This window comes from Vidua chalybeata, chromosome Z (assembly GCF_026979565.1).
Source record: "Vidua chalybeata isolate OUT-0048 chromosome Z, bVidCha1 merged haplotype, whole genome shotgun sequence".
Lineage (NCBI taxonomy): Eukaryota > Metazoa > Chordata > Aves > Passeriformes > Viduidae > Vidua > Vidua chalybeata.
In genome coordinates, this window is record NC_071570.1 from 3,425,741 (window position 1) to 3,444,091 (window position 18,351).

At 44.7% G+C, this 18,351-nt stretch overlaps 1 protein-coding gene across 2 annotated transcripts in view; it reads right to left on the minus strand.

Moving 5' to 3' along the window:
* SETBP1 (SET binding protein 1) overlaps positions 1-18,351 on the minus strand; it is a 266,550-nt gene that overhangs the window by 134,642 nt on the left and 113,557 nt on the right. For both annotated transcript variants that reach the window (XM_053969032.1, XM_053969033.1), the window contains exon 4: positions 10,437-10,508. In XM_053969032.1, the coding sequence (XP_053825007.1) occupies positions 10,437-10,508 (72 nt within the window). The remainder of the gene's footprint in view (positions 1-10,436; positions 10,509-18,351) is intronic.

The following is an 18,351-nucleotide window of genomic DNA, read 5'->3' on the forward strand; positions in this document are numbered from 1 at the left end:
GTGAATGTCCAGAATTTAATGAAGTTCATTATAACAGATGAAAATGAAGCTTTCATTAGTTTATGAATGCCTTATTCATTTTAGTTTTGTTTTTTTTTTTTTTTTAAATCGAGAAAGAATGTTTTCCCTAAGCAAGTGCCAAGTAAGAGAGTAAACATCTTCTGCTCTTACACCTTCATCTCCTCCTCAAGGCTGTCACTCCTGCAAGAAAAAGGCTCTCATTACACCAGCCTTGCCCACAGTCCTGTTGCAAACCTCTCCCAGTGAGATGCACCCAAACCTAGCAACAGCTGGCCACAGCTGGCTGTACCAATGGGTCCTGGCAGAGCCTTTTCCCACTCCTGCCTGCCTCTGCAGGGTTCTTAACTCTATCTTCACCTTTTATTGTCACACACACTTTGGGCCGAGAACAATAATATGTTTGCTTTATGATGCTCTGGCCATGACAGGGATTTTATGGATGGCCACAATATCATCTTCATAACTGTTACTGCCATACTGCTGATTAAAAGGGTCACACTGGCACAAGGGAATCTATAATGTCTTTATTTGTTCACAGGAAGGATACACCGGGAGTTCAAGTTTCTCTCTTCAGCTTTGGACTCTTGGTGCTTTGATCCTGATCACCTTTGAGAATAAAAGGGGAATTTAGCTCTTAAATGTGGTTTTGTCACTGGTGTCTCAGTTAACACCATCCATAAAAGGATCATTTTCTTTGTTACACAGGACAAGGCTGAGACCACAGACTTGAAATAGGAGTAGAATGATAAAAACTGTATCTTTTTAGCTAAAAAGGGACAATCATTAACCATGTAAATAAATGAGCGACTATTGAGTTTTATTAACAATGTCCATTCTGTTGCTCATTCATGAAGAGGAGTGAGGAAAAAATGTTTCAAGGCTTCAGAAGGATTTTTACTTTTTTTAAGTAGGATAATTACACATCCTGGTATATCAGCACTACAGACACCTGCTGACAGCATGATTGCAAAACAGGACATTCTTGAGGCTGCAAGAAAACAGGCACAAAAAAGAGAATCCTGTTATCAAGTAAAATATCAGAAGACTGTGGGTCTGAGTGTTTTTTTCTCTGACTTCTAAAAGCGTCATATCCTCAAATTCAAACAAGCAGATGGCTGCCAGAAACACTCTGAAACCACCAAGCTGCTTGCTTTGGACACGTTATTTTGGTATCTTGACCCCTTGACTCCCTCATGGATGTTTTATTTAATTTGAGTTTGATCTGAGGCGATCAGAGAGGATTTCAAAGTCATCGATGACCTCGGAACTTCAATGATGGCATTTTGGGGCATTTTATCTTAAAGAAGAGATAAGGGAAGAAATGGCCATACACTCACTATCCAATGCAGCAAAAAATATAATGACATAAATTGTGGTTTCAGTCACATCTGAAGTAAGCTGCTGAGGCTGTACAGAGAAGTGATACTGGTGGAGGGAGAAATGTTTTGAAAGATTGTAACCGTGGCACCACCTCTTTTTGCTGGCACTACACAGCTACAGCTGAGGACAACTTCAGCCCTACCTCCATGTTCTTCCATGGAAGCAACCCTAAGTCATACCTGCTCCTGGCTGATTGTCTGAGTTTTAGCTTTTTTGCCTCAGAAAGACTGCAGAAGTGTAATCTTTGATATGAAGTCGGGTCTTAGGAATTGCCAGTAGATAAAGAGCCTTGCATTCATTTTCCCTGCAACTCTGACTGCTCTTCAATCCTGACCTTGATTGCCCCCAGTAAGAGATAACACAAATCTCATTCCTCATGTAGACTTCTCAAGATGTTGTCTTGAGCTTCATCTCACAGGTGCTAAATGGTTTTTTATGCAGGAGATAAGCTGAAGTTCTCTGATGAAGGATAAGGCTGATAAATTTGCTCCTTGTGAGCCAGGGGACGATGTGGGTAAAGGTCACCTAGGAGAGAGAACTGAGCTGGTAGCACAGCGGGTCATGATGACACTGAATCATGATCAGGCCACCATCTCAAGGAGAGGAGCAAGGCATTGCAGAGGGTACAATTTCTTCTGATGCCCTCTTCCTAAGTTGTGTGAAAGGAAAAATTTATTTTTTCCTCCCTTATCCTGTCTGGGCTTCTCATGGATTCCTTCCACCCATCTGAGCCTCCTACTTCTACACTTCCACCAATGTCCTGCACCTTTACCCAGCCATGGTATCATGGTGTGACCATTCCCTCTCAAATTTCCTACTTCACCCACTTATCCTCACCAAGATTATGCTTTACTCATATCCAGCTTTCTTATTTCCCATCATTCTTATTGAACGACAGGCACTTATTAAAAAATGGGAGCACCATCTAGTGCAGCTGCTGCTCAAACATAAGGGACCAGAACTAGAGCATTCCTTTACGAAGACATCAGTGATAACTAATTTTGGTACCACATAGATAAAATAGATTTAATTTATCTGGATCTAGTAAAATCTGAAAAGAGCTTATAAGAAATCATGCCTATACCTCAGTTAATGAAATTCTGGGCTGCTTCTGGGAAGGCTGACAATTGTAAAACCAGTCTGCCAAACTTTCATTCACAGCTTCATTGCAAAGTCATTACAGATATGACAAAACCCACCAAACTCACAGAGGTGTGTGTGAACACACGTGGGAATGAGGAGCACCACATTTTCTCCCTCCCAAGGCAACCTGGCAGCTCGGAGGGGACAGGAGAACAAGGAACAGATGCTCTTGGTGCTGCCAGCAATACTCAGTGTTGCAGGACCTTTTTTTCCCCACCTGAGAACCTGAATCTGAAATCACTTCTGCAAGAAAATCATAGGAGCTTTCACTACTGATTGTGCTCCCAGTGCATGGAGAGGGCTGCCAGAGGCCTCAGGCCAGCCATCCATGGACCATCTCACCCTTCCCACAGCACAGCAGAATGGTTTGAGTTGAAAGGGACCTTAAAGATCATTTAGTCCAGCCCCTTTGACATGGGCAGGGAAACCTCCCACTAGATCAGGCTGCTCTAAGCCACATCTAACCTGGGAGCACTTCCAGGGGTGGGGCAGCCACAGCTTCTCTGCGCAATCTGTGCCAGGGCCTCACCACCCTCAAAGCCAAGAATTCCTTCCCAATATCCCATCTATCCCTATCCCAAGTGGGAAGCCATTCCCCCTTGTCCTGTCACTCCAGGCCCTTGTCCAAAGTCCCTCTCCAGCTGTCCTGAAGCCCCTTAAGGCACTATAAAGCATTCTAAGATGCAGGACACTGATTATTTTGGCCAGCCAGGCTGTCAGCTGTGCCATAGAGATGGACACCAGGATTGATGCAGATTGTTTTCATTGGTGCTCTCTGCATCTGGTTTGCTGCACCAAGAAACCACAGAAGGCTGAAATAAATATATATGCACCCTATCTGTTGGTCACCTGTGCCCCAATCCCCTTGTGTTTATATTTGTGTTCATTATGACACAGGGAATGAGGGTGAGAATAAAACATTATTCCCTGGGGAATAGTGATTTTCAAGCAGTTACTCTGCAGGTAAAACACAGGGTGCTGGCAAGTAATGCCTGCAAAATGTGATGCCTTGATTTCTGTTGTGTAGATCAATATTAATAGCAATATTATATTTCCAGAGCTGGCAGAACTATTGATTATTTGGCATGTAGCAGTTCATTTATACTTGAGAGCAAACTGGGACACTGAAACAACAAATGTGCAGCTGTTAACAAGCAACACAGGACATTGAGTTTCAGTGACACAACTGGGATATCACTTCCTTTGTCTAAAATGGAACATCTTTAACATGTCAAAAGTATAATTTACTTATCTGACTCACTGCAGTACCTGGAGAAAATACCTCTTTCCCCTGAAACCTGCAGATTAAGGTCATGTTTCCAAATATATGCCAAATACAATCAATAATTTCATCCCTGCTGTGACCAAACACTTGAGGTAATCTTGAAGGGAAAATGTTTTGTTTTATATGTTTAAACAAGTATTAAATTAGATGACCTTGTGCATGAGAAGATTTCAATGAAAGAAAAGATAATGAAGCATTATACTGTGTTTGCAGGAGCTGAGCCAGAATTATTTCTTTTCAATGAGGTTTTTAACTCAGTGAGAAAAAATAAATACCTGTATCTATATATGTGTGTAAATATATTTTGATAGGATGAACTCAAAATAAAACTTTCTATATCAAACAAAGGCTTTACCTACATTTTAAAGACATAATGCTGTACCTTTTCATAAGCTTCTTTGTTATGTATAAGTCTATAATTGTCTCCTAGGGACACATTTAACTATCAAACTGTTGAAAGTAAATTATACAGAACACCTATTTTATGGTTGAAACTTATTGAAAAAGGAACCCTCTCATGGTAAGAGAGAAAAAATTAAAAATAATGGGTGACATTCCCTGTTGCAAAAAAGAGCACCTCAATAACTTAATAATCTTTTTACATGAGCTTGAAGAGGCTGGGGAGGTGACTAATAAATATGCCAGAAATGTACTATGCATTGCCTTTTGGGGGATAATATAGCCTTTCCTCTGCTATCAGCATGTTAAACCCTGCAGGCTCTGCTGCCTTAGCAACTGTCTACAATTTGGACAGGTCAGGATCAAGGGAGGCTGAATCAGCTTCTGCTGGTGGCTCCCCTTTCCCACTGTTGACAAACGGAGTTTAGAGTGAAGGAGTCCAGTTTCTCAGTTGGGCCTGAGCCTCTTCAGCCAGTAGTAATTAAATGTGCCCAGAAATATTCCCAGGCGTGGAGGCCAACTGGCACAGAGAGGTTTGTACCTCTGCTCACAACCGTGTCTTAACTTTCCTAGCCCAGCAGCTAAATGCAAACAGCACACAGGGATGAACCCTGATCCATGCTTAAGGATGATTTAGGAGCTTGCTAGTTGGACCAAAAGTGTCCTGAGAGCTGGTTTAGGACTTTGAGTATACCCAGTTACATTCCCGTGAACGTCCCCAGATACTGTTTAACTTGCTTAAGTTATTGTTATGACATATTTTTTTTCCTGATCAAGATTACTTCTTTCCAGCCAGAAAAAGGGAATTGTATGGCTGTAAATTTGGTTATGACAATAATCCTTCTGCTGGTTCATGAAATCACTCTTACTCAATAGGACGTGTGTTTACTGCTGTCTGCAATCGAAGAATCTTTGCAAGAAACCAGATGTGGTGTATTTAAAGTGAAAAAATTGCTATGCGTGGACAGATGAACTTCATAAACAAATCACTGTCCTCCTTATTCCATTGCACATCACTGACATCTGCCTGATACTACATTTTCAATTTTTTCTAATTTAAATTGCTTACCCCCAGAAAAGCATCCCACCTCCAGTACTTGCCATATGCTCTAACTATGCTGCATTGGTGTGCTGGTTTTGTCTGGGGCAGGGTTTATTTTCTTCCCAGGGGCTGTTACAGGGCTGTGTTTTGAGTTTGTGCTGAACACAGGGTGGATGACACAGAGATGTTTTTGTTATTGCTGAGCAGAGCTTGCACAGAGCCAAGGCCTTTGCTGCTTTTTGCACTGCCAGGCTGGGAGGGGATGGGGGTGATTGAGAGGAGGAGACCCAGCCAGGACAGGTGACTCCAAGTGACCAAGGGGATGTTCCAGACCATGTGACATCATGCTCAGTGTATAAAGTGGGGGAAGGAGGAGGAAGGGGGAACATTTGGACTGATGGTGATTGTTTTCCCAAGTCACTGTTACATGTGATGGGTTTGACTCTCTGGAGGTGGCTGAACATGGAAAGAAGGGAATTAATTCCCTTTTTTGCTCTACTGGTGTGCAAGGCTTTTATTTTCCCTATTAAACTGTTTTTATCTCAACCCATGAGTTTTCCAGCTTTTACCCTTCCAATTCTCTCCCTGATCCTGCTGGTGAATCCGAGTGAATGAGGGACTATGAGGGGCCTGTTGGGGTTAAACCGTGACAACTGGGATACCATTAGATGTCCCATAGCAATTTTCTGTCCTGACCTGCAAAAGACAGAGCAAGCCTGTTTTCATGGATTTCTCTGAGCTGCAAGAAGATGAATGCAAGCTCTTTTACTTTGAGGAGAATTGATTTTATCAAGGCAAGGCCATCTGGCAGAAGATAGAGCAGGATTAAAGCAATCCCAAACCAAGAAGGAAGATCTTGCTACTGTGTCACCCAAATCTTGGCACCCTCCTACACCCCACAGGGTCTCAAGGCAGAGCAGAGAGGCAGAGGAAATAGTTCATGCCTACACTCTCTTAACCACATACACCACAAAGCCTTTCCAGTAAAAAAGTTTCAAAGCTGCCATCAGAAACTCTTATAACAACTGTTCAGAGGAACACATCCCTTTGAACGGTTTAGCTCATGATGCTTCTAACAATCACCTGTGCAGCAACCTACTCATGCTTTCCAGATGGAGCTTGGGAGGGAGCTCTTACCCTGGTGGGTTGGCTGTATTTCAGCAATGGCACTTTCTCTGTGGACAGAACCAAGGCTGCCATCCACCTTTTGCAGTTTTGCCTGTTTTTCCCAAGGAAAAGAAGGTGCAGACCTGTGTCAGGAGTTGGTGTCACCTCCCAGCTCCTCTTTAGACGCCTTTGTGGTCCTGGAAGAAGGAAGCAGCTAAAAAGCACCATGTGGGCTCACAGCATCGATGTTTCACAGTGCCTTCCTGACTCACAAAGCAATAATGCCAGGAGGATGGCAGATTCCTTCATGCCAGCAGAATCTAATGCCTTATGATTCTGTCATCTAGTGCATTCACCAGCAGGCACCTGACTGAAGAGGCTGGGGGAGATGAGAGGAGACAGAGTCCTGCTGTGCACTTCTCCCACCTCCATAACCTCCTTATTTTCAAGGAGGTTTTTTTCCATTACTCCATTTTTACCAAGGAGGTATTTTCCATTACTCTGCGGTAGCTATTGTCCTCCACACCTGGTGCGTCATCATCCCCACTACACTGATGGTTTGGGATTCTCACACTTCCAGCTCTTCTTCCTCCTGGCACTGAAATGAGCATCTTGTTTGGCTTCAGGAGCGAAAAAAAAAATGTGTGCAACTCGGACACCCCTGTGCTAGCAATGTACAGGATGATGCTGCATAGTCCATAACCAGCATGGGCTGCCTGGGCATATAATCATGCTCAGACAGGCCCAGAGGCATTCCACACCCACGTGTCTGCCCCTTTTCCTTCCTAAAGTGATCACACCACCTGGGTCAAGCTTTGGCATAGCTATTGATGTGCAGAGTCAGCAGTGAATAAGCGATTTTTTATTTTGATTTTCAAGGAGATTCCTCTTGGCTATGAAGATGAAAAGGAGGCTAATTCAAAGCTAGAGCCAAGTTTGAGGAGTAATTCTGCATGGGCAGGTAAGAGAAGGTAAAAGTCATTCTTTGCTCTGGTTGGCCCTGTAAATGAGAAATACTATAAGGGCTGTGCATTTTTTGAAGCCTGCATTATTTCTCTTTTTCCTTGGAAGGGCTGAAATAGATTCAAGCACTACTGTTATTATCTCTAAAATGACAGAGATATTTTCATGTGAGTTTCCCTTTACAGTCTGATATCCATATTCACCACGTGCATTCCTTTGATTCGGCAACTGCAGCTCCCCTGTGGTCCAAGGACTCAGGGTTCATTTTGTGTTGCTCTTTCTGCCAAAATGTGGTTATTACAGATGGAAAAAAATCACAAGGTCACCCATGGCCTTGATAGAAACAGGAGGGTAGGAGAATATTAGGAAGAGACTATTAGCTCTAATATCCAGCTGCATTTGGCAAACCTGAGCATATTTGGATTGTCTATAGCATCATTTCACACCCCTGCTTCCAAATGATTGACCTGGCCCCAGTGATTAACCATCTGAATACACTGAAGAAGGATATTCACAGAAAAGATCTCATGATGAAAAGGCTATTCCTGGCCTTCTTTCCATCACATCATAATCTGTCCACTAATATGGCTTGAGATCTCAGCTGATCAAAAGGTCATAAGATGCTACTGCTAAGTATCACTCTGTCTCTGTTCAGCCAAAGGCATTTTTACTCCATTCAACAGGCAGAGGAACGTAATAGCAAAGCCTTCAAATCTGTTTGTATAATAGATGAAGTCTTCTCTTTATGGCATTATTCACCCTTCAGGGAATGACACCTGATAAATAAATCTTTAGTTCCCAGTGAATTTAAATAAAACAAAGGCAAATCATATCCCTGTGCACTGTAAATATAAAACTGCACATAACATAACAGTTACAAATCTTCCACCATCTCTTTGCTAAAAAAGCTATAAAGTGCTGACCATCCTCAGACTCTGCCAAAATCAAGGGAGCCTAAATCTCTGAGTAAATTACAAAAAGCATGGTAATAACAGAGGAAGGACTTAAAAGACACATAACTCAGTCTAATGAAATGATAAAACTTGCATTTTTTTGTCTTCATGCTAGTAAAAACCAGAAAGGTAAGAATAGGGGGTTAACAGCACATCAATAGCAATAATAGAGTGAAAATAGGGGGAAATCTAATAAATAAGTCAACATGTTTCCCAGGGAATAACACTAGGGGGGACAACTTTCAAGTGTCCTGGGATGAATAAAATACTGAACCACATCCTACTCAACACCATGACTTGGCCCATTTGGTCACCGTTGCACTGATGGCCACTGGTCCATGTGATGCCAGTCATTGCCTCCAGCAGTAACTGCAGCCACTTCTCTGGCCATCCTGCTTCCAATTTTCTCAACATGGGCAGGGATCGCTGCCCAGAACAGCAGGGAGAGAGGGCACCACTGCCAAGAGCCACCTGCCACCTGAAGCCCGTGTCTAGCAGGTCTGCAGAGGCACTTCCTTGTGAGCAACACCACTGGGAAACTGTTTTGTGCTTCAAGCACACCTGAAGTGTTGTCACAAACAAATTAAACCCCTCAGCATTTCCCAGATTATCCGCCCACTCTTTGGCTTTCCAGAGCTCTATACCAGGACCAACAGACAGTTTCTTTAACTGCAACTGGCAGTCATTTTGCTCCTCTCCATGCTTTCAAAGCTGAGAGCCATGAAAGATTACGAGAAAAAAATCATGACTGTTTTTCCCTTAGAAGCAGAACTGGTAATAGGCTTCAGGAAAAATCCTTCTAAATGCAAGTGATAAGTGTAGACTGTGTGAAGGCTGACAGGTCTGATTATAATTATCACTGCGAGGGGACTAGCACTAACCTTCCTTCTGGAAGGCAATGACAATTCCTGGAAGGGAACATGCAAGTAAATTATCATAAACAAAATCATTGCAAGTAGAGTTGTCTTTCTCTGGGAAACTAAACAAGATCCAGATTTGGGGGTAAAAAGAAAACCCAAGCCTTAAGAATTTATTGAAGTTTATCCTGATAGAAAATGACACTTAATAATACATTTAAGTTTTTCTGACTTAAGCATGATGGGAGTAAAAGTATCAAGTGGGACACATGAAGTGTAAGATGAAGTCATGCATGCAAGAGGTGTTTGGAAATAAAGAATATATTGTGAAAGTATACTTGAAGAACATACTATGCATTTAAACATGAACAAGGAGTCCCAGGGAGGATGTTGGTTCAGACTGAGATAAATATTCAAAACTAAGAAAAAATCCAAGCCACCTTGCACCAACCTTTCCCCCTTCCTCACATCCTAGCAGGAAGAAAGCCAAACAAAACTAATAAAAATCTCTTCAAATTGCTTCTATCCATATCTTTTCTTTGCATCTATAAGTTTACTGAAATACAATGGCATCAGCTTTCAGCAGGATTGTGAGGTAGATAGGATAGGTAGTATTCCCTCACGATCATCCTGTCCTGACATTTCTGCTTTCTTTGACGACATTCCATTTTTCTTAGTCTCCTTTTTTTTTTTTTTTTTTGTTTTTTTTTTTTTTTTTTTTTTTTTTTTTTTTTGTTTTGGCGTTTTTTCACTCCATTTCCATTGAAACCTTGGAAACAGAGAAGCTTGAGCAATCTGGACTAAAAGTACCTTAGCTTTTTCTTTCCAAAACCAGGGAAACAGATATTATCTCAATAGGGGCTATAACTGTATAGGGGATGAAGAGAAGAGCCTCAGAGTCAAAAGCAGTTCTAAGAGTTTCATTCTCATTATACCTCAATGGAGTGGCACAAATAAATTGTGCAAGGAGACATATGGAAGCTCAGTACGCAAATGGCCTATTTAAGGCTCTTACTTCCTAATTAGGTCCTGGTGTCAGGAGGTTGGTAACAATTATTCACACATAGATCATTTGGATATGATACAAACTGTTCTAAAACCCAAACCATCATAATGGCATGCATTAAAAGAAACACAAATTAACGTTTTAGACTCATTTGCTTAGTGCTTGGACTATCAGTTTCTGTGATACACATAGCTAAATTTTGTGTCCAACATTGCAAAATTGTGTTGCGAAAGAGAAAAGGAATAAAAAAGTCATCACAGCCATATCCCCTTGTTCTTACCTTGTTCACAGATTTCGTCACTGGACTCTGCACAGGGAACCCACACTCTCTTCCCAAATTCTTCATCTGACTCTGTAGTGTTTCCCAAAGCAAAGAGAAAGAAAGAAAACCTTGATTGTAGGGCTGACTGTGTAGAAAGTGGTCACAAACATCCAGAGTTTTGCTCTGCCCTTTTGATTTCCTTACATGTTTCAGTATGACCACCACCATCACTTGCCACCTGGGGCCCTGTGAGCACCCGGGGGGGTGGGGTTCCCCCTTGGTCCTGCAGTGTTCTGTAAGGCCCCCCAAGCTTCCCCTTACCCCAAACACATGTGTAAGCTTCCCCTCCCAAGTGTCCCCTGTAAGCATGTCGGCATGACAGAAGCACCACAGCTTTCCCCAGCAGCTGTGGGGCACACAAAGAGCCGTGGTCTCAGGGAGTGATGCCATGGATTCCTCTGACAACCTGTGCTAGAAAAGCTTGGGAAGAGAGCAGGGAGGTGTCACAAGAAGCCAACACGCCTGGTTTGTGCAAGAGTTAAAGTAGGGAGCTGAAGCCAAGGATTACCACATTGCAAAACCATTTAAAACAGAGTAAGTGCTCGTGATTCTACAATGTGACTAAAGCAAACCTGCTCTGCACTGTGCTTTGGTACTTCTGGTATGAAAATGAGGTCTTCCTCTCCCCTTCCTCCCCTCTCCTCTTTGTCCACCTCTCCAGCCCTTCACACAAAGGTGAAATATTTCACATTTTCACCTGTGGTGATGCAGATCACAGAGTGTTTGCTTTGCTTTTCTTTGCTTTTCACTGATTTTGTCAAAGGCATCCTTTTAAGCATCAGTCTGTGCAAAGATAATAGGTGACACAATTCTTTATAACTGGAATCAGCAACAAATCAGCCATCTGCCACTCCAGGGGTCTGAGATTAACCCAGCTACTGGACCGTGACTGCAAAGCATTTGCACATTTAGATTACAGAAATATGAGGTTACAGGTCCAAAAAAAAAAAACCCCAAAACCCCAAACAAGCAAAATAACAAAACACAAAAAAAACCAACAAAAAAAAAAAAAAAAAACAAAAAAAAAAACAAAAAAAAACCCAAAAAAAAACTAACCAAAAAAAACAAAAAAAAACCAAAAAAAAAAAAAAACTGGGAGTGGGGAAAGTGTGGGGAGAAGGAGTGGAAGACAGCCTCAGAAGAGCCCTTTAGATTGACCCTTCCAGACACAAGTCATCTCATAACAACTCCAAGTAGACAATGCTTCTCATTATTAAGTGCTTAAAGGATGAAAGATTTGAAGGAAGCAGCTTGAGACACATTAGACATCATGTTTGTGGAGAATATATCCAAAGACACTTCTTTTAGAGAGGGAGAAATAAAGACAAAAAACCTACAGCTGCCTTGTCAAAACCTTCCCATCCTTGGGAGGCATGACCAAGCTGCCCAGATGGCTGACTGGACCATTTGGAAAGAACAAGAGCAGCATTTTTGGCCCAAGATGGACAAGATACATTCCACAAGCTCCCCTATGGTCAAGATTTCAAGAAATGAAAGAGGTCTGCCTACTGAAATAACAAGGTTTGTGAAGATCTCTTAATTTGTTGCTTCCAGTTCTTCTTCTTGAATAACAAACACTATTTTGCTGGTCTGCAGACATGGATGCTGTAACTCCACATTAATACCTGTCCATGTCTTTGGGATCCTCTCTATAAATCTGTTGGGAATTGTTATTTGATAACTGAAGTATTTGAACACTGAAGAAGTTTAAATCACTAGTAAACACAAGCTGGCTCCAGATCTAGAAGCATGAGCAATGGTCTGTACAATGTGTGGTGGGTCAGGACAAGAACCAGCGTCTCCTCAGGTCATGTTGACAGGTTTTAACCACCACTTTCTCTTGCAGGTTAGAATCTCACAGATCCCTGAGACTCCCATCCTCAGACATCTCAGGTTAAAAAGAGGAGGTTCTGCCCAGAGGAACAGGTGTAGCTTCAGCCAAAAGTGTCAGCAAGAACATCTGGAAAATTCTGGAACATCTCACCTGCAAGGAAGGACTGAAGCATTGTAATTGTTCAGTCTGGAGGAGGTAGACCTTGAGCATCTGCCCACACCTAAAAAGGCTCCAGGACAGCTGGATAGGAACTTGGGACAAGGACATGAAGCGACAGGACAAGGGGGAATGGCTTCCACTGCCAGGGGGCAAGACTAGATGGGATACTGGGGAGGAATTCCTGGCTGTGAGGGTGGCGAGGCCCTGGCACAGGTTGTCCAGAGAAGCTGTGACTTCCCTTGGATCTCTGGAAGTGTACAAGGCTGGACAGGGCTTGGAGCAATCTGGTGTAGGAGAAGGTGTCCCTGCCCATGGCAGGGGATGGAACTGCATCAGCTTTAAGGCTCATTCCAACCCAAACCATGCAAGGATCCTGTGATTCTATGAAATTCAGGCAAGGGCTACATGGTGTGTGCCCTGGGTGGGGATGGTATTTCAAACAGCTCAACTCACAACATCCAAAGAGTCAACTGAAAAACAAACAGCTTGCACACGTGTTTACAGAAAACCTATGTGTTTTATGCATGTCCTTTAATCAGAGAAAACAGGTAGGATCAGGTGGAAGGTACAAGAACACACTCCAGGTTCTTTGGCCAACCCTCTTGTTGATATTTACATGGTGAAGAAACCAAGGTTCCCTGGGCCAAGCACTGCACACCCTGCAGTCACAACAAAGGAAAATAGCAAGAAGGAATGACAGCACCTTCTCTGCACAAGTCCAAGTTGAACTGCAGCAAATACAGGGTACAAAGCACAGCTGAGAGGTGAGGAAGAGCAAGGGATCAGCTGCCTTGTTCATCCTACTCCATACAAAATCTGCTGGCATCAACTTAGAAATGAGTGCCACTTCCAGGAGCATTAATTTGGGACAGAGAATTTGATCCTCCACAGAGGAAGGACTATTGATCTGCGAGGAGCTGTGAGAAGAGGGTGAGGAGAGCATGCTAGACAACACCTTTAAGTCTGCCTGGACTCCCCCCTATTTATAACAGTATTTCCAAAAGCCTTTCCTGGGCAGGGGTAGGTGCTCCCAAACCAGGCCTACATGTCTGAGACCAAAGGTGAGGTTTGAAGTGGTTTGAATGTGTACCAGGGCATGGTTTTTAGGTGAGAAAGAGGTCACGGGGATCATCCCATGCCTGAGAGTACAAAATGGGCCAAGCTAACAAACCAATAATCCACAAGCTTCTGAGATGCAGCAAGCTAATGAGGCTCTGCCCGTGCTTTAGAAAGGTCTCCTTGAACTTGACCTGCTGACTGCTGTTCTAACTGCTATTCTAACAGGATCTAGACCTGTTTTCAAAACCAGAGGCTGGGATTTTCCCTTTCTCCTGTCCCTAGTTTCTGTAATGATAACTTAAAACTTTAAATATAAATTCCAGAGTGATCCGAAAAGGAACATCTGTGCAGCAGGAAGGGTGTGGGGGGGGGGGTGGGGGGCGGGTGGGGGATATTTTTGTATTTAACTTCAACTACGGAACTACTACAGGTTATAATTTTTAAAATGTTAAAAAAAAAAAAACCTATTAAAAAAATAGGTGGTTTGGTTTGGGTTTTTTCCTTGCCTGTGAATGGAAGAACAAGGGGATGAGCAGAGGGCAAAACCTTCCCTTTCAGACAGAAATCACCACAAAACTCCATTCCGTTTCTTGCAAACAAACCAACATCGCAAAATGATGCAGTTTCAGCCCTACATGTTTGTTTGTTTGTTTGTTTGTTTGTTCCAGACAGGATTTTGCAGGAAGGGGCTTTTGCAGCCCAAACAGCGCCACTGCATCAACCAGGAGATGAGCTGAGCCGTGGAGCCGCTTGGAAGTTGCCTCATCTCCCAGCAAATGAGAAACGGAGGGAAACACCGACGCAGGCGACGCTGCACCTTGCAGCAGAGACTCTTGTGTCCTACAAGTAACCTTGCACCAAGATACAGACCCACAACAACAGCCTGACGGGTACAATGAGGAGGAGGAGGAGGACAGCGAGGGCATCAGGAAAACAGTAAGAAAACTCCCTGAGAGTCTTCTTTTCCTCCTTAGGGAGAAAAAAAAAAAAAAAAAAAAAAAAAAAAAATCCCTCCCGATACAGAGATGGAAGGAGGGGATGAGACCCTTTACACTCCAAGTCCCCAGCAAAGATCCCCTCCCTTTCCCAGAGCTCCTAAATATCACTGGGGGTGGGGGGGAGCTGGAGGAGAAAAGGGTCACATTTAAAAGGCGAAGGGGAAGCAGGGAGGAGGGAGGACACTCCTGAGCCCGGCCAGTAGCCCCACGGTCTCAGCCATTCTCATTCCTGACACGTTTCCCTGCTCTCCAGCTTCGAAATATTAGTGTGGCGCAGAGTGCCATTTTCGAGTCGCTGCAGCTCCTTCTTGGCACCGGTTCAGCTTTTTGTCTCGCCTTCTCCTCCGAGCGCCCAGCGGAGGGAGGCGGAAAGAAAGGAAGAAAATAAAGCCCCGCTGCTTCGCTGCCGGGGCTGTCAGGCTCGCCGCAGCACCCCCAGCCCTGCCTGCGGCACCCCACACCCTCCCAGCCCGCTCCCAACCCAGCCACTCGGCAAACATAAATCTCCTTCCACCTCCACGGCAGCCAGTTCACAGCCTCCTGCCCCCTCTCCGCCGCCACCCCTTTTCATCGCGCTCTCTTTTGTACTCCTCTAAATTTTTCCAGCCAAGCGTTACAACCTTCCACCCCTCCTTTCTCCTCCACCCCCAGCCCTCCCACCTCCTTCCCCCGCATCGGCAGGAAGGATCGTGCCATGGTTGCCAATGCCCTGGCATCTCCGCGGAGTGGGGAGTGCACCCACAGGGTGCCTGGCAGCTCCGCTGCAGCTCGGAGCTGCCCGAGCGCCGTGCTCCTGGGCGCACCGGTGTGTGCACACACACGTGTGACAGGGCAGGGCATGCTCCGCATCCCTCGGCAGCGCTGCGAACACAAGCCTGAGCTGGGCAGCCGAGTCCCTCCTCCTGCTTGTGGGGCCGGGAGGAAAGCAGAGGCAGAATAGCAAGGGAGAGACACGCTGTATTTTTTTTAAGCAACCCAAACATGGCACTGAGCGCCTCCACCAACAACTTCTCAGCCTGCTGTGCTGGCAACCAGCTGCTGGTTCCAGCCTGGCACCAGCTTTGATTTGCTTTTCTCTCCTCTTAAACGCCCTCCTCCCAAATATTTATTCCTTTTTTTTTTTTTTTTTTCTTCCCTATTTCCCTCTTAGCTTTTCCATAGAGACAGAGCTTGTCCATATGCTTGACACCTTCCCTCTGGTGACAGGAGCTGAGGGAGCAGCATGAAGCTGTGTCAGAGAAGGTATAAGCTGGATATTTTTACCCAGAGAATGGTCAGGCACTAGAACAGGCACCCTAGGGCACTCAAGGCACCAAGGCTGCCAGAACATTTGGGCAGCACTCTCAGGTACGTGGTGGATTCTTGGAGCTGGACTCTATAATCCTTGTGAGTCCCTACTACGTCTGAATATTTTATGATTCCATGATTCTGGGGGGAATCCCTCCCATTCCCACCCCCAAATCCAAAGCAGAACGTGTGGAAGGTGCACCAAAGGAAGCAACACATGGACCAAGAATAGGAAAAAAAAAAAAAACCCTCATATGTACAAACAAGAAAAATATTCTCTTCTCTGAGGAGGAGTAGGAGAGAGTGAGAGATGCCCTAAAAGCGGACAACACAACCCTTGGGCTGCCAGGATGTGATAACCCCAGCTCCGAGGGAGGAGTCAATTTTTGTTGAAAGGTAGAGAAAGACTGAGGCAAAACACATGTTCCCCATGGAAAGGACCTGAGAGAGCCAACTTCCATCTAGTGATGTGACTCCTATTAAACCAGAGTTTCAGACACTGACATATGCATGACAGAGATAAACTGCTATCAAATACACCTTGCCTGGTGCCTGCAGGAAAAAGATTTGGAGAAAAAAAAATATAATAATGCTGATTCTGGTGATGGCTCAGGAAGGACATGGAGGGAGGAGAGATATGCTGAGGATTTCATCATGGAGACATGAGTGTATTAATTTGAAAACCTGGCTGGAGACCCAGGGCAGGGGGCAGCCACATAAACAGCGACTGGTATCCCTGGAGTTTTTCATGAGGCTGCCTGGATGGCTTTGTCCACTGAGAAACATCAGGACTCCTTAGAAAGCACAGGACTTAGAGGACGCTGAAACAGATGGGCACTCCCTCCCTGTGGCAAATCCCTCAGGAGACCCAGCAGAAGTGCCAAAAAAAGGCTGGCTCTTGCTGAACATGTTCTGGCCACCGCAGGGAATAGCAAAACAATCGGCTTGATATGGGGGCTGCAGAGGCAGAGCGGGAGGCAGGCAGGCAGGCAGCATGCTCAGGGTGGTACAGACAAAACAGCAGTGTCCTGAGCAGCTGCCTAATATGTGTCTTGGCAGCATCTTGCCTGGCTGTGGATGAAGCAGAAATCGCGGGCTGGATTTGTAAACCCATCAGCTGGCCCCGGCTTTTGCCTCCCTGGCCTTCAGGGATAGCACAGGAAGGGAGAGGAGGGCTGGGTGACACCTCTCTAGCTGCCAGGTGCCACATGAAGGAGCTGGTCCTCTGGTCCTCTGGTCCTTTTCAGCCAGTTGCTGAGTGGGGAGCAGCTGATGGGCAGGTGCTGAAGTGGACTTAAGATAAGCAGAATGCCCTGCCATGACTGTGCTCACTAAGGGATGTGTGAGATTGAGGATTTAAACTCAGTCTGTCCCCTTAGGAGCACCTCCACCCCTGGGATGCATACCCTGTGTAGGGTCCCTTTTGGAGTTTCTCCAGGCCACCACAGCACAGCTGGATCTGGTTAGGTTGGGTGGAGTGTTATCCAGGTAGGGCCACCAAATGCCCATAGGGTTTGTATGTCTGTTTTCTCTGTTTGCAATTATTGGGGTTTATTAGGGCAGATTTCTGCCCTTCCCTCTAGCCCATATTACTAAGTGCTGGCATTTGGCAAGGCAGAGGGGGTTCCTTACATGTGTCCATGACAAAGAAGGCCCTGACACCTCAGCTGGAGTCGTCTGCAGAGAAACACCCCTGCCTGCAGGTATCATTGAAGTGACTCCCAGAGAGAGGCACTTTCAGATCCTTTGAGTCAAAAGGTGCTATAAATAAAAGATATTACAGGCTAGCAAGTTCTCAGTTGCAAACTGGAGTGGGAAGGAATATTTTAGCATCCTTTTTTCAGAGCACATTAACTCTTGGCAGACGTGATCGTTCAGGTCTTCACAGCTGAAAACTTCACACCGTGTGCAGCATGTTGAGTCCACACACTCCACTTCCATTTTCAACAGCTCTAAAATCCATGCTGCCCTAATGCAATATCACCCCCCTGAGTGCAGAGAGCACCCAAATATTGCATCACTCTGGGAGTCGTGACACTGAATATACACTCCATGGTCATTTTCCCAGGAAAAACAAGCCTAAGCTCACAATAGAGGGTGCCTAAAGATTTTTATCAACTGGCTTCTGATGCTTCCCTTTCCAGGGTGAGCAAGCACTTTGTATCAATCTGGCTTGCTTTAGTGCAGTGACCCAGGGCTGTGCTCCGCTGCTGAAAGTTCAGGTCCCAGCTGTGGGGCTAAACTCTTGCTGACACTGCACTGATTTCTCTGTCTCTGTCACCCATGCTGCCAGGGGAAGGGCAGGAGACATTGGATTTTTCCAGGCAGGAAAAGAAAAGAAGAAACAATCGTGCAAAATGCAGAGAAGATGTGGTGAAGAAGAAGGGGAAGGAAAACAGTCTCAGTGTGTGCAGTGAGGCTGAGGAGAGGAAATTCTTTGGGCAGCACAGGGCACATTGATCACGTTCTTTTTCTTCACGGGGGAGAAAATCTTGGCCAAGAGGCAATCAAATTGTTATAGGCAAAGAAAAGCTTT